This window comes from Dipteris shenzhenensis, chromosome 28 (genome assembly GCF_047967505.1).
Source record: "Dipteris shenzhenensis isolate YYH24624 ecotype China chromosome 28, Dip_SZ_1.0, whole genome shotgun sequence".
NCBI lineage: Eukaryota > Viridiplantae > Streptophyta > Polypodiopsida > Gleicheniales > Dipteridaceae > Dipteris > Dipteris shenzhenensis.
Genome location: NC_141623.1, coordinates 36,596,801 through 36,613,072, shown reverse-complemented (window position 1 = coordinate 36,613,072; position 16,272 = coordinate 36,596,801). Strand labels below are relative to the sequence as shown.

Below are 16,272 nucleotides of genomic sequence, written 5' to 3'. Positions count from 1 at the left end.
ATAACCATAGCTTCAATTGTTATTTGCAATACCTATCTTACTTTGATCAAACACATTGAAGATTTTCAATATGAATCTAATACATTCTGAATTTCAACCCATATCTAACAATTCAGAAATTATGTTCCTCTAAGCCTACACAATGTTGTAAGTTGTAAGATATATTCTTATTGCAAATTTTATCGACTTGTCTCACAAGGGGAGGACGCACCTTCGCAATTGATCCTACCTCTCCAACTTAAGGATACATGGATAGCAAGCCTCTCGGATTGAGTTTTTCATGAAGCACTTCAGCCCTCTCGCTCACACCCACCACCTCAACCAAAGGATGGTGTGTGGGAGATAGCTTATAGCATCACTACCTGGAACATATGGGTCACTCGATGTAGTCGAGTGATGGGAGGCCAGTTGATCTCTCCAAGCTGGTATTATCTTCACATAGCGTGCCATTTGGAAGCATGGTACTCGAAGCTCGAGAGTAACCACCGAAAGGTTTAAGCATGGCCAACGAGAATCTTCCACACCCTATCCACAAAGGGTATTGCTGGATGTATAGACCGCCACCTTGGTTGCTAGCTCCTGTTTCAAAATCTCTGTAGGCGATGATGAGCCAAGAGATCCGTAAACAAATGGCTTTCTTCCCAAAAGTTACACACAAGAACATAGCACAAACTATAAAGGAACAACTATTGTCAAAATGATTATTGTTCTACCTTCACAATTTAATTGGCCAATACATTAACAAGATCATGAGACATATTTTAAACTCAAAAATTGAGGCTGTTTGAAACAAGAAAAATAAACTTATAAAAAGCAATGATGATAACGATTGTGCTAATGTTCATCCACTAGAGACCGGATATGACCTATATTTAAAAAAAAGTATTAGATAACACAAGTACCATGAGTACCGCCCTTAAATTAAATATCTAACTTTAAGATTATTATATAGGTGCAATGGCATTTTTACATTTCTAGTGGAACAATGGTTTTAAGCCCCTTAAGCTGTATAAAATCTCTCTTACAATAAGTTGAGACATTCAACAAAGACGAGAGAGAGAGTAGTTGAACTTTTAAAATTAGTAATAGAATAATTAACTAATGATTGTTACAAGAAACGAAGTCTTCCATTTACTCATGTGCATTAATGGGTAGATACTGTACAACAATCTCTTATGTACACAAGACCCCAACGAAACAAAAGGTTTTGAACATTATGATATTTTACATGAGAGATTTTTTATATTGCAAATATGTGACAAGTGCACACAAGAATGTATAAAGACTATTCATGTCAGATTTAAAAGCTTTTTTGACTGGTTACAAGTCACACTCTAAGTTAAAATAATTTAATGCTTCTTCGCATGTACAAAGCTCACTTGTCATGTGCAACTATAAATACAAGCTCTTATGTATATAGCTTCATGTGTATATAGACCAATATATCAAAAAAACAAACAAAGAGAGAGAGAGAGAGAGAGAGAGAGAGAGAGAGAGAGAGAGAGAGAGAGAGAGAGAGGGGGGGGGGGGGGGGGGGGGGGGGGGGGAAGAGAGATTTGAAATCCAATACACATCTGCATGGATGCCCACATCCCCTCACATCCATACAAACACATTTGATAATGAACAACTGTTGCCAAGGCAAACAAACCGTCGAAAAAAAAGACCCATCAAGCACAACTAGCCCACAGGTCAAACATCCATATGGACCATGTGCTAATCAGGCGACGATACCTGTTAAAGCACAGAGCCTCTTCCGTCCACAGCCTAAAACAAATAGCTAGGGAAACCATTTCCATTGAAACAGCCTGCATTATTCGATTTATATGGTTTGCTTACATAAAGCAAACCATAGCCATATTCATGGCAATTTGGAGGAAAGTAAGCTTATCCACATGATTTCAAAATTGATCATTAAATGATTAAAAGCAGGCTACAAAGTAGTCCCTTAATTCTTGTGTGCACTTGTCACTTACTGTACAGAAATCTCTTATGTACATGAAATCAATGAGGGGGCAGTAATATTTAATATCTAACTGTTCCATCTAACTACAGTTTACAGTTTGCAAAAAGTAGGGTTTCCAGGTCTTGAGAAGCTTGCTTTCAAGACTCAATATAGCTTACAATGGCATACCTTTTACAGGCAGATGAGCAGCTGATTGGTTGGCAATTAACCTTGCTCAGTGCCAGCCTGTGTTCCACCAGTCTCATCAGCCCCTCTCTATCACATATTAGAGCCTATGCCCAAGTCCTCTTGAAGGAACTACAATGTACTTTCTCGTGGACCACTTAGCTTCTCTCCATTACATACAACAGCCTGTGCGTCAGCATCTTCAACAAAGAGTAATGCATTTCCCAAGTCAGTTGGCATGAGTCAACTGCTACAGATCACATCCTTGCAATTGATCAGAATTTAGATTTCATCATACCTAACATATACACATCTAATTCTGTAATCAGTATTACCTCAACCATAGATGAATGTGTGCAAGCCAAAATAGACAGTGCATCTAAGGCAAATATAGAAGCAACACTTCTATATTCCCGTCCGTCCACAAACTGGACACAAGACAAAAGAGACGTGGAGTCCCACCAAACGTGGTCCTCTGATCTTACCAAAATGTCCTCCTACTATCCATCTGTCTCGCACCTCTAGATCTCCGAGCCCACGTGCTCCTCTGAGCTTATGTAGACTCTCTGTCCAGTGATCCCTTCCACCTTGCTGTCCAGATAGCCAGCCCAGGCAGGCAGCAGCTCAAGCTTAGTCTGCAGCTCCTTTTAGGTCTCCTTCACCTCCTGAGTATAGGCCAAAAGAGGCCCTAAATGCTGCTCCTATCTGCTCTTGGTTGGCTGCAAATCCACCGACCCCGAGGTCAATTCGGCCAACCCAGGGGCTGATCCTAGCCCCAAGCAGGCCTACTGGCCGACCTGCTTGGCCCTCAATTCCCTGCATAGACAGGCCTATTACTGGCCCCGTGGCAGCCAGCCAGTGGTCCAGGCTGGTTTAGCCCATAGTAGGGGCTATTCTCTGCCCCATATCCTGCCCAAAATGCCACAATCTGCTGCACCTGCCTTCAGCCATCAGTCCACACCCTGCCAGCTTCCTTCAGGCCCTGGATCACCTGTGGATGCATCCGTACAGCCCTCCGTACCTGCTGATGTCAGCACTGAGTCATCCGCCTCTGTCCATGCAGCCTTGCTTGCTGGTTTCCCTGCACAATCCTGCCCTTCCTCTATGTGGATTGCCTATGGAAATTGCCATGTCAGATCTGCCCTCCAAGGTGGCTTCCAACTGCCAGGTGCTTCCTCTCTCTCCTGCCCACATGGCAGTCCATGAGCTGCCCATGTGGCAGCCCCATGATCCCATATAATAACCTATGGTCACCCCCCCCCCCCCCCCCCGGATGCACTCCTCATTTGGGGGCTCACAGGTGGGGAGGTGACCAAACCTAATCCAACAATAACATCAAAATACATGTATCCCATCAGCTCTTTGAACATCGCCATACACCGAGAGAGTGGATGTATTAACACATGAGCAACTACAAGAGCATCAAATTCACACTTGCAGGTTTCCTAGTAGACCCCCATGCTAAGTCGATCAATAGCAGTCTTTGTGAAAACATTTGGTAAGCATACACTCTGTGTGGGGATCCCTCCCACCAAAATCCAGGAGGCAATCACCTTCATCCATCCACACAGCTACATCTTTGACCAGAAGATGTGCCAAGTAAATTTCTCCAATGTGAAGTATGTCATATGCCTCTGGAAAGGAGGCTGCATGAAGTTGTCATCCTTGACCATAAAGGGTGACCTCCGAAGAAGAGGACAATAAAATGAGGAGCCAGATGCAGTGCCCCCAAAGTGCTTAGCAAATGGAGCAGGACAAATGTTGTATAGGCTCAACGAGACAGGACAAAATTGGCTTGAGGCATCCACCACAATGCTCTCCAAGGAAAGGTCAATCTCAAAGAGCTCGCTCAAGAACTAACACCCGCCAGGCTGCTGGGTGCTGCCTCCTACCGTTAGATTGTAGGTAGAGCAGAGACAGATAATGATGAGTGATAGACTAAAACCTAAAACCTAATCCAATTGTGGCGTGGAAGCACAAGTAATTGCCCAAACTTCAAAATCAAACTATGAAATAAAACTCAACCAGTATCCCATCAACTCCCATTGACTCTTCTTCATCCATGTAAATTTTGTAAAAAGGATAGGCTTATCCTCTTCCATGATCAATGACTTCAGACTCAGCAATTTATCAGAAAGACTTGATTTGTTGGCATCCCATCCACCAAATGCCCTGCTACTTGCCCTGGCTCAGCAATGCAAACTTGAGCTTGTTCCTAGAACTCTTACCAAGGTGTCCAGTTACAATCATGCAATCACATGTAATGGGCTGGTCCTTCTCTTTATATTTTCTCTCTATAGTGGGACTGTTGGAGGTGGTGGCCTTCACCCCTTGTTTGGGCATGTGGAACATGGTCTATTCGCAGGGGCACACGCGGGTACAAATTTGAGGGACACTAGCAATTGTGAGTTCTAGTGGCTAGGACTTGCGTGGCTAGGAGGCGGGGGATTGGGAACCCCCGCACACGGCACCTCTCAGGCTGCCACTTTGCAGCTCAACAGGGACACCCCGAGAATCTTATATCCTTTTCTGTGCTTAATCAGGCATGGTCACACGTCAGGGTAGCTTATCTAGAAACAATAACATGAGTACTTGAGCTATTTCCTAGAACTCTTACCCAGTACAGGCACAGAACTGGTCGTTCTCCTTATATTTTCTCTCTATAGTGGGGCAATAGAGTTAAAATGCATGCTATACTGTGGGGAGGATGGTTTAACTCCTACAGTTGGGAAGTCTAGGGGCCCAGCTCTTAGAAGCTGGTGTTTTGTTGGGCAAATAGGTTGTTAAGCTTAACACTTCTTCACAGTACTGGTAGCCATCACCGAAAATGCCGTTGAAAAAGAACCTACGTCTTCAAAGGCATGGGGAAGTTGGAGTAGAAAGGTTTCTCTCTGTGTCCAACACAGGTGATAGTATCAGACCTTATTGCAGATTTGCAGTTAAGTTGACAGAATGGTAAAGTCAGGTTGAAGCTTCAAGAGATGCCTGATTAGAGCAAAAAGAGTATTTCAGCCGAAGATGTATGAAAGATGGAGGGACACATGCGACTCCAGATTGGATTACTTGAGTGAGTGGATGCCAAATTAGAAAACTTCAGCTGAGTGATTCGTGGGATATGCAAGGAGACGACCCACAAGATATCTATATACTACCTTACCTACGCTATAGACCAGAGGGACTGCTGGCAATGGTAGTCAAGGGGCATAAAAGGAGCAACGTAGGGACCACGGCTTGCCCCTGGTCAGGAGGAAGTAGAAAATGACTCAATCAAATATATAATACATTGGATAACACCAAAACTTGACTAATTTAAGAGGCTTAAGGTATGGTATCATCCCCCATTCTATGGAAGACACTTCATAACTGAGACCAGACAGACGATCAATCTCTAGTTGATGCTTGCTGTGCAGTACAACTTTTAGAGGTACTGGAGCTTTGGATGTCTTTGCCAGTTTCTGAGTTACCGGTTCATCAGATACGAACATGATTGGTCTCTCAAGCGCACTCAACAGGCAGACAAATATTCAAAACAGAACGCAGCTCAAAGGCAAAGGCCCCACCCAAGAGCAAGGGAGAGGGAAAGATATCCGAATAAAACTCCTGTGATGAAGAGTAAAACTAATTCCACCGCTCATTTCAATTTCCAACTCAGCTTCGCCCCTCAGCGTAGCCTGGTTCAAAGAATCCCAATGGTTACAGATCTTGCCACTCAGTGTGGATAAAATATCGGGAGGTGCATATTGCGTTGCCAATGCCCCACCTGTGAGCCCTAAAATGAGGAGAGCTCAGGGGCTTCAGCATACTTGTGGGTAAATGAACCTGTAGAGGGAAGGGGTGAGGATGCCATATGGGCAGCAGGCCATTAGTCCTTGTTAGGGTTTATTTTGGGCAGCCCAAAGGGCCACCAAAGAATACCTACGTTGGCTGGCCGTGGGGCTGGAAAGAGCCCCCCAAGCAGAGGGCACAACAATGCGCATAAGTAGCAGCAGCAAGGAATCCCTCTCTCTCAGACTAAGCGAAGCAACAGTTGCATGCTTGCTGGTTCAAAAGAGCTTTCATTCATTCCAGTCCGCTCCACTTTGTCTCGACAGAGAGAGAACTCACGAAAGACACTTTTTGGTAGGCCTTCGCATTGTCCGAAGGGTCTTCACTATGAACTTTTAAAATAACTCTCGGAAAATAGGAAAATTTTCCAATGGCATCAAAATTATATTTGAGACCAGTCTTCATACAAAACCCAAATTCCCTCCGTGTAGAACATAGATAACAATTCTGCAAAAACGTCCACTACAAAAACAACCACAAATTTGTAAATCAAAATAAGCAAAAATAACTACGATGGGGATAAGAGAAGCGACACCATGTACATTGATTAAATGAATCGAGGTTAGAAAACTCCACAAGAGTTCACACAGACATTAACCGGTGAAGAGAAGGAATTGGTTGCTAGTGTTTTAACTTCGAACAAGAAAGCATGCAGCCATAAGAACGTTATACTAACCACCCCCCAAATACACGGTCAACAAAACACGCTCAAGCATTATTGATAAATACGAGAACCCAAACGTTTAGTACACTCACATGTCCAAATGGGCGCCTCGGGCGGGTTTATGGATAAAACCTCATGAAAATGACCTCATTAAAAATTTGCAACTGACCGACCACGCCGGCCAGCCGCTCAAGAAAACGGCCTTGAGTGGGGTAGCCTGGTCAGCAATCTGCCATGTGGAATACACCACGTGTGGCCTCCCTGTCAGACTTGCCGCAGACAGGGAACTTCTAAGGTTTTAACATCCTGACATCTTTTGCAGCAGTCAGAAGGTTGATGAATCAAAGAGAGCTGAGTATTTAATACAGGGATCACTGGCAGCTTCTTTTGGTCACATGCAAAACGGACTTCTTCAGTTAGATTAGAAAAGATGGAACATGGGTGGCTGATGCCCCATTCAAAGAAACACGGGTATAAAGGTCCTTCCACCATATTGGACAATGGGAGCCATAAGTGCTCGTTGTATTATACGGCAAGATAGAAATATTAAGTGCTCTAATGGTGGCTAAAGCCACCTACATCTACAAGAAAAACCTGACCCTTGCGGTCTTTCGGTGTGTTTTGAATGGAATCCATTATTCGGTGTGTTTTGAATGGAATCCATTATTTTGTATGCCTTAATTGACAACAGCCATGGTGACTTCTATTAACGTCATAATATCTTTTCTCAAAAAGGACTACGGAATTCCAACCTGGCACTTGTGTAAAGAATCATTACCTATTTTACTCTTCTACAGATGCTAATCCTTCCTCCTATATACAACTGCAGCTTGCCTAGCCACAACAAAATCCCTATCAAAAGAGACCATTGTTCACCTTTGGTGTTGCCATTAGAGTATTAGACGACACTGGTCCCAAATCCTAGTTGCGACGCAACAGAAAGCCAAAAAGACCACAGCATTCCCACCATTTCGTCCTATAATGTGCTTGTCCGAGACCTGTAGGAACTCCTCGTTCCACTGCCTGTTCATTCAACTGTTCCAAATCTCTTTCACTTACCTGCAAGGCAAAGGCTATTTGTAAAATGCCATGGTGCATTGTGAAGAATACAACCGTAAAAAAAGATTCAGAAGTTTCCAATGAGCAAACAAAGAGTTCAGGATTCAGAAGCATACATGATCCTCTTTCTCTTTGACCAGGGGTACTTCAGGTAAGCTACTTCGCTCAACTTTTTCAATACTAACATTTTCAGTGCTAACAGTTTCCTCTTTGCCAGCAAGTAAGTTAGAGAATTCCAGACTCTGTTCTTTTGATAAGATAGCACCCTTAGAACTTGAGTTGATAGCACCTTTACGTAGCTCTTCATGTGGACCTTGGCCATTACTGGGCAAATTATCGTTCACAGCTTCAATGGATGAGCCTCTATCTATGAAGCAATGATTGCTATCATCTGTGATGCTGTCATTTTCACCCTCCCTCTTAAGTTTAGGACCCCCGTTCTCTTGCACAGTGCTAGAGAATCCTGAAGTCTGTTCCTTTGGTGCTGCTTGTGTCAGCTGACGTTTGCTCTCATCTGTGCTGTTGACATCCTCACAGCTATCGCACTGTCCTTCAAAAAATTTACGGCCTGTCTGCTCTAGAGACGTATCCTGACTGGTGGGAGGCAGACTCTCCTGAAGAACTACTCCTTCCCTCGTCTGTGCCAACTCCTTGGACTCGTCAATCCACATGCTATTTGAACTCGCTTTTAGGTTGTCTTCGTTGAAAACTTCGTCTGCCACATTATCCACTTCCCTTGGACACTGCACACTCTCACTACTTGCCTCATCTTTACTCTCTGTCAGATCTGAAGGTGTGTCCTGAGAGAGGAATTCCTGATTTGATAAAGTTTGATGTTCGTCTCCCTTTAAAACGTAACTTTCTTGACACGACTGGTTCCCAGTTTCATCTTCCTTGGTGGCGTTCTTGGGATTATTTTGCATCTTCTGACAAAGGAACAGAGTTTGTTGTCCATCATCCTTAAGAAGCTGATCTTCTTCAAATGGCGTACTCTCGATCTCCTTCCCTTCCGTGGCATTGTCGAGGAGCTCATCTTCTGCCGGCAAAACATTATAAAGGAATTCTGGATTTGACAAGGTTTGCTGATCACCTTCCTCAGTGTGACTTTCTTCGGGTGTTAGGTGTGTGTCCTGACAAAGGAATTCTGGATTTGACAAGGCTTGCTGTGCGTCTTCCTCAGTTCGACTTTCTTCAGATGTTTGGTGTGTGTCCTGAACCTGTACTTCTGGATTTGACAAATTTTGCTGCTCCTCTTCCTTCGAAACGTCAAATGAGTTGTTCCGAGCTTCATCTTCCTCCGTGACATTGCTGAGATGCTCATCCTCTACCACCAAATCATTTACGAATTCCTGGCGGACGAATTCTGGACCTGACAAAATTTGCTGTTCATCTTCTTTCACGAGAGTATCTTCACCTGCGTTGTTTTCAGTTGCCTCTTCTTCGGTAAGCTCATTCTCTGCCAACAAATCATTGTCCTGCACTGAATATGACAAAATATTCTGTTCGACTTCCTTAAGAAGGTGATTTTCTTCATCGATGGAGTCGTTTCCTCTTTCCTCCTCTTCGTTGGCACGGCTGTATGGAAATGAATTCTTCCTTTCAATGGATGTATCCAAGGCCATTCGACCTTCGTCTGGAAGATGTACCTCACCATCCTCGATTGTCTGTCTAGTACCTTCAGCAAGCACCTCTGGTTCAGCATCGCTGGCAGGATTCAAAACTGGTACAGGAGGCTCAGATTCTCCTTGGACATCAACTAATATAGCTTCCTCGGAACTAGCAGCTGGCGTAGTCTGAAGCTCTGACGTAGAACGAACGGACGTCCGTGGCACTAAATCCGGAACTTCTGAATTCAGACCAGAACGATCCGTCGGAATTCCAATTTCATAGTTCGGTTTGTCATCATCCGGTTCCTGTTCAGTCTCGGTGATGAACGGTGCATGTTCAGTCTCGGTGATGAACGCCTCGATAGGCGTTTCCGTTGTTTGCGTCAAGAGGCTGTCCGCTATTTCAGGGGGCTGTGCTGAGGTAGAGGGCATGGAGGTCTCGGCCACTAAATCCACCAGCGATTCGCGATGCTGATCAGCACGATCGTTCGAAATATCGATATCGTCGTCCGCCTGTTCGGTCTCCGTGTGGATAGGGGTTTCCGCTGTTTTGGCAGAAGCATCCTCAGTATGATCGCTTGATGCGAGCTCGGTGTCCGCTGTTTTCGCAGAAGCGTCCTCAGTATGATCGCTTGATGCGAGCTCGATGTCCGCTGTTTTCGCAGACGGATCCTCAGAATTATCACCTGATGAGAGCTCGGGATTAGCTTCGGATTCGGCAGCCTCGTCGTTTACGGTCGCCGACGGCGCGGGAGGATCGTCGGAGAGTTCCGGGTTGCCTTCGGACTCGGCTGCCTTGTCGGCCAACTCTGTCACGGCTTGATCACGTTGTTTTTCCCCTGAGGATGCCTGATCAACCTCGAGACGAAGATCAACAGTATCACCGGCAGCCCCTGCAATGCATTTAGCCGACTCCCGCTCAGTGCTGGGAGACATTGCAGAGGAATGAAGTTCGATAGGATTGCATAAATGCAAGCCCTCCTATAGCGTTCAAACGGATCGCCAAAATGCAAGTCATCGTAGTTTTATGGTTACTCACCTTCGTAGACCTGATAATCTGAGCGCTCATCTTGTTGAACGGAAGTGGAAACGTGGGAGACGGTTCCCCAATCCACCGGAGATGCTGAAGCGGATGCAAGATGATTTTCTTCCGCTACAGATGCGGATTCGCCCTGGGAAGTAGGAGTTCCGGCGTCCTGATCTGAAGCATTTACCCATTCACCAGCCACTCTGCCTTTGTCATCGAATTCATTGTCTCTCACAGGAGTCTTTGGAGTAAGTGACTGTTCGTACTCGTCTTCTTGAGGCTCAAGATCTTTCCTGAAATTTTGCTCTGCAGAAAACAAGCGATCTGATTAGTACTCAAGCATCTAATAGATAATCTAGGGATTCGGACGGCTGACCGCAAAGTCAGTGCGTGGATCATGAGAGAACTTTCAAGCCTCTAAAGCTTAAATGCAATCGAAAATACATCAAAAGATAACAAGAAGAACAGTGTCGATGTGAATAATCGTACTGTTAGCTTAGAGACAACTGCTTCCTAGTAAGGGATGAAAGCCTGTTCAAATGCTTCGCAAACAGAGACGACGCTCGTTAAAGAGTAGGGCATTATAGAGCGACTACGCACCTGAATCGATTTGCAGTTCTGCCGGCAGGCCGTTAGCTCCCTCAACTTCATCCTGCTTCGGCTTTTTGGCGGCCTTACGCTTTTTGGAACCAGAAGGCATCGTATTCTAACTGCAAAAGGACAGGCGGTTGCCGGTATGAAGCCCTGAGAAGGATATCAGAATCCGGGAGCTCTGCCTCAGAACACGCACATGAGTTCCAATCGTCAGACGAAGCGAGAGAGCCACAGTTAAGAGGAGGAAGGGATTGCGAGAAAGCGAGAAATGAACAGTCAGGGCTTCCTCATTGCAGAGTTGAGCGAGAAACGGGTTATTTGAGAGAGATTGCAAGAAGCTATGGCTGGAGAAGCAAGGTGCAAGCTGGCTGGATGATGTGAGGTGCGATTTGAGCGAAAGATGAAAGCAAATCTAAAGCAAATCGGGCAATTCCAACGGCACAGTCGTCTCGGTGATGAGTCTCATACCTTTTCACCACAGGGGAGCGTCTTGTCGCAGCTTTTGAGCACCAACGAGTGTGGACAGGCTCGGAGGCACAGTTCCCAAGGAAAAACGCGCCGGTGCACAATATATTAGAAGCGTCTAAAGGAACACAGAGATCGAGGAGGTCGCGCCTTGTGGCATTATCGGCTGGATGCGTCCTGCAAAGCGATGGGTATCGTCGGAGGAGGAGCGTTGTCCGCCATGGCCAGAACTCGCAAAGCTCCGAGAGTCAACAGTTTTTTGATCTGAGGAGAGGACCGTTGTCCGCCATAGCCAGAAACTCGAGAAGCTCAGAGAGTTAACAGTTTTTTGAAGTGACGATGAGGAGAGGAGAAGCTTTGTCCGCCATAGCCGCAACTCGAGAAGCTCCGAGAGTTAACAGGGCTTCAAAAAACGCACCACCTCTTTTTTCAATTGTGCACCACACGAAGAAGACGACACACGTGGCCCTGCCATGTCGGACCTTAGCGCCACCCTGCCATGTCGGACCTTAGCGCCCCGCCACGCTGGAATCTGTCCGCTCACGTGGCGCTGCGGGGCTGCCAGGCGACACACGTGGCTCGGCCACGTCGGAACCTGAACGTCCTCCTTGGCCGCCACCCTGGATCTCTCTCGCCCACGTGGCTCACCACGTCACTGACCCATGTTTTTCGTCCCGCCTGCGCGCCCCACCCGCTTTACGATGACGCGTCGTCGTCTCATTGGTAGGACACAGGGCAGATTCTCTCAATCCCATTGTCCAGCTGGCAGAGTTTTAATGAGTACCTTGGTCGCTAGTCCAACCCCTTTTGGTATCACTGATCTCAATTATTGACCTTCAAAATCTCCAATGCCCCTTCGGTTGCCTTGTGAACCTGCGCAGTGCCAACCAGCATTCCTTGGCCAAGTGCAGAATGCAACATTTCAAGTTCCTCCCACAAGAACTTTCCACTCTCCCTACTCCTAAGAGAGCATTCCCACACTCAACCATGAAATGCTCTCCCCGTCAGCTTTCCCAAACTTAGGGCGGGTTCAAACTAGACCAGCGAACACGGGTGTTATGAAGCATTTTGAAACCATGTCGGCCGGTGTGGTAATTCACACTACCTGGTGGACAAACCTTATACAAAGTAAGAGGCATTAATGACATGCAAATTTGATTGGCTTGATGGGAAGGCATTCATTTTATGGGTCCCTCGTCGTGGGTTCTATCCCCAATCAAGTTGTCGCGCGGCCTTTTTCTTCCACCGGCCATCTTATGGGCGGCCTTCAACCCACGGACAAATCTTTTCGACTGCCACTTCCAGGCCCACGTATGCCCCTACACAACATTTTGAAACATGGCCGCTGGCCTGGTCTTCCCTTGGCATCCGTTAACATCTCGAAATTGGGCGGATGTAGCCGCCTTAACAGGAAACCCAAAGTTTTCGGCGCCTATGGACCAGTGAAGCTCGACAAATTAAGAATGTCTGAGCGTATCTCTCGGCAAAATCCCAAAAACTTTGCCAACCCTTTTGGATTTCTTGTTCTCGCGCTACTCCCCTAATTTCCAGCCTTCATTTTCTCCATGCCTCCATTGATGATGCAAGAATACACGCTGAGGAAAATACAGTTTTTCTAGCCTCATTAACATCATCTGGCACAGATTCTTGCTGCCCGACCTGAGAGGTTTCCATGTTTAAAAAGCTATCCACAATCACGACTGTCAACTTCAAAAAGCAAGTCTGGAACACTACATGCCAATGAGAAAATGCACCGTCAGTTGCTATCTAGGCCTACCCCATCTTTTGCATCAAAATCGCTCGCCACTAGCATTTCTCTAACAAAGTTTACTCTTACATCTTGTTAATTTTCATACGTTAAAATGTGTGATTTGTAGATTTATAAAACTAAAATGCATAATTTTAGTACATAAAATAAACGTTGGACAAAATATCATCCAAAAATTAACCTCCCACCCTTGACACTTCACACCCATCAAATCCACACAAAAGAGTTATTACATTCTCAAAAGGGGATTCTCCACTCCACACGTCCCTTCGTATCCTTGCCAACTAAGTAGGTAAACCAATGCTCTATGCTCGAAACCAAGCACCCAAACAAAAAAACTTGAGATTCTTGGCTTGTATGTCATTATCGTATGATTGGGTTGCTTAAGTCCAAATCTTTAATTTCAAATTGCTTATAAAGGACTTGCTTTAAGTATATTCATGTGATGGCTCAATTGGTGCTGAGGATGAGGTCAATTATTTCTACATGTTTAGCAATGAATTTGTATACATATTGAAAGTAGTGGGACACATGGTACTACATTCAAGATTAGGATAAAAGGTGAGTTGGGGTTGCACAAACACTTGTACTTCATATGCAAGCATTTCCATGTAGAGGATCAAAATCCCCTAAACAAAACGCTTCCCGACTTAGATGTTGTAGTTAGGCATCAATGCTAGTGTGCACCTTGGCAAAGGAATAAAATTTGTTGGGTTCTTGTGCCTAACCTTAATAGTGGGACACTAGATGCCTTTCAAAGCATCTTCCTAAGCAATCAAAAGATATTTTGAGCATGTGGATATATTTTAGAGGCCAAAAACACAAAAGGGCCATAGAGATAGGAGCATATGAAATTGATTCTAGGGGTGAGACATTCAATAGAATTAAAATTTTGCCAATGTTGATATAGATGTTGCTCATGCTATGGTTTTGGGGCTTATAGAGCTACACAGGCATGGGTGGATTCGTTGTGAGTTGCATGCTCGCAATATCTTTTTAGATTGGCCCCCCGAGAAACATGTGCAAGTTAGTATTATTGATTGGGGACATGCGCTTGACTTTCAATGAGAAAGACATGCCCTCATTGACCTAAAGAAAAGAGCAGAGTTAGGTGTCAAGTTCCAACCTCATATAAGGAGAGGGAGGAAGGATTTTGGCCCTTCCAAGAAGCTCACTTCAGAGCTCTTGGATCATCTCGATATTTAGCCGCCTCAAATGTGTATGCACTTGCATGGATTTTTATAGAGGTACTAGTTTTCAGTGGACAAATTGGGGATATCTGCAGATAAAGGAAGAGCATTGACGACACAATTGGCCACAATGAGTGACCTTATAATGCTACCAAACTTGAGCGGATGCAAAAATAACTTTTAATGTTTTTTATGTGACTTGGGTTGCATAGGATAGATCATTGGTAATGGAAGAGCATTAACAACGCATTTGACTACAATGAGTGACTTTATGATGCTACCAAACACAATTGAATGCAAAATAGTTTTTGACATTGTTGATATGCAACTTGGTTGAATGAGAGAAAGTGCAATGAGACCAACGTTAAGATGCAAAAGAAAGTGTTCTCATAACCTCATGAATTTATGATGGACGTGTATCCCTTTGCGTCAACAATTGTATATTCAATGAGCTTTGAAATCATGCTTTCATATTTAATTATTCATGAATGATTTCTTTTGTGTCCACATTTGTTCGTTTATTAAAATTTGAAATTTTTCTTTGAAAGCACCACTTGAAGTCAAATGATAAGAGATTATTTTATGTATTGAAGTAAAGATTATGGTTGATATTTCTTTTGACATGCAATGCATGGATGAAGATTGGGTACTCCTTGTTAGTGAATTTGTCATAGGGAGATTTGATGACCTGGGTGACCTATTGATGTATATGTCCTTTAAAAATAATATATTGTTAATAGCATTTTTACATGTAACCTCTTATATGAAATAGTACTTTCAAATGGCATATAATTCATCACAATTGTAGGCTCTTATAAATTTCTAATGTGCACAAGCAAGATCATATGTCTATGTAGTTTGAGTAATCTTTATCACCATTAAGTAGCTAGAGTATCAATGATGGTTCCTTTTCCATGCAGCTCCTTGAAATAAGGCCCATACACATGGCAAAGGTGACTAAAGTTATCAAATAATAGCATCAAATATGTCAGCATGCCATTTTGTCTTGTCTAATTTTGGTATCATTTTAGGACTCAATCTAAGGGGTAGTGATCAACATATAGCTTAGGAGGTCCCCTTCGTTTGCAAAGATTGCTAGAAGGAGCTAGGACACAAAAGATGACAGTGAATTGGCATTCTCACCTATTGGTGGTTGTCCATGCTAACTACTCAAGCGATTTCGACTATCGACCTTTTTCAACTCTATTATTTGTTTCTTGACTTTGTTGAAATGTCACTAAGGCTAGAATTCTCCCTACTTCGGAGGATACCCTTGTAAATATTAAGATATAATACAAATCAAGTTACTTTAAAAAAAAAAAGAATGAGAAAGTAAAGATTTTATTAATAGAGAATGGGTAAACCCCAAAAAACTTATAAAACTAACTGGCCAATTAGGAAGGGCTATCTGCCCAAGGCCAACGCATATATGCAGGGAATTACTTACAAAGAACCAGACTCAGCTCTTTAAGTCCAAAGCTAACCAACTTATCTTTATCTTCCACTATCTGACCCATATCATAGAGAAGTGACAAGCCACCAAGACCTTCTCCGAAATTCTGCCTATGTTCATCCTTACAAAGGCTAGCTGATTCCTAAAGTTCCATACCACCAAGCCCAACATGCAGCAACAGTAGACATGAAGCCCTCGGTGACACCTAGTAACACAGCTTTCCACTTGCCTTTTAGGCTGGAGCGTACCATCAGACTGGTACTTTTGAATGCCATCTCCACCTTACCCCATACCCCCCGCACAACTGAGCACACCCATAATAAATGCTTAACATTTTTCCATAGCAACACCACAAACTAGGAAGACCGGAGTAACGTTTACCCACCTGGCCAATTTACCCTAATCGGTAGACATAACTGGAGCATAACTATAGCACCGTCCTTAGGAAAAAGCTAGCTTTCACTATCCTGCACCCGCACCAAACATCCT

General features: G+C 44.2%; 1 protein-coding gene across 3 annotated transcripts; it reads right to left on the bottom strand.

Moving 5' to 3' along the window:
• Window positions 1-243: 243 nt before the first annotated feature.
• LOC147883517 (uncharacterized) lies at window positions 244-11,774 on the bottom strand. 3 transcript variants are annotated; one of them, XM_087399356.1, is made up of 6 exons: window positions 11,376-11,774; window positions 10,914-11,089; window positions 10,326-10,619; window positions 7,796-10,179; window positions 7,497-7,679; window positions 244-593 (listed from the first exon to the last, which is right to left on the bottom strand). In XM_087399356.1, the coding sequence occupies exons 2-5, from the start codon at window positions 11,011-11,013 to the stop codon at window positions 7,542-7,544; spliced, it is 2,916 nt and encodes a 971-aa protein (XP_087255482.1). In that variant the 5' UTR covers window positions 11,014-11,089; window positions 11,376-11,774; the 3' UTR covers window positions 244-593; window positions 7,497-7,541. The 3 variants fall into 3 exon arrangements, with proteins under 3 accessions (XP_087255482.1, XP_087255480.1, XP_087255481.1); XM_087399354.1 differs by lacking the exon at window positions 244-593 and having other exon boundaries at window positions 7,112-7,679; XM_087399355.1 differs by lacking the exon at window positions 244-593 and having other exon boundaries at window positions 7,112-7,679; window positions 10,914-11,023.
• Window positions 11,775-16,272: the final 4,498 nt, after the last annotated feature.

Bases quoted from the DNA above. Each gene is read 5' to 3' on its own strand.
- LOC147883517 (XM_087399356.1), bottom strand. From the start codon at position 11,013: ATGCCTTCTGGTTCCAAAAAGCGTAAGGCCGCCAAAAAGCCGAAGCAG. The intron at 10,620-10,913 runs GTGCGTAGTCGC...TGTTTTCTGCAG, and splicing joins AGAACTGCAAATCGATTCAG to AGCAAAATTTCAGGAAAGAT. The intron at 10,180-10,325 runs GTGAGTAACCAT...AATGCATTGCAG, and splicing joins AGATTATCAGGTCTACGAAG to GGGCTGCCGGTGATACTGTT.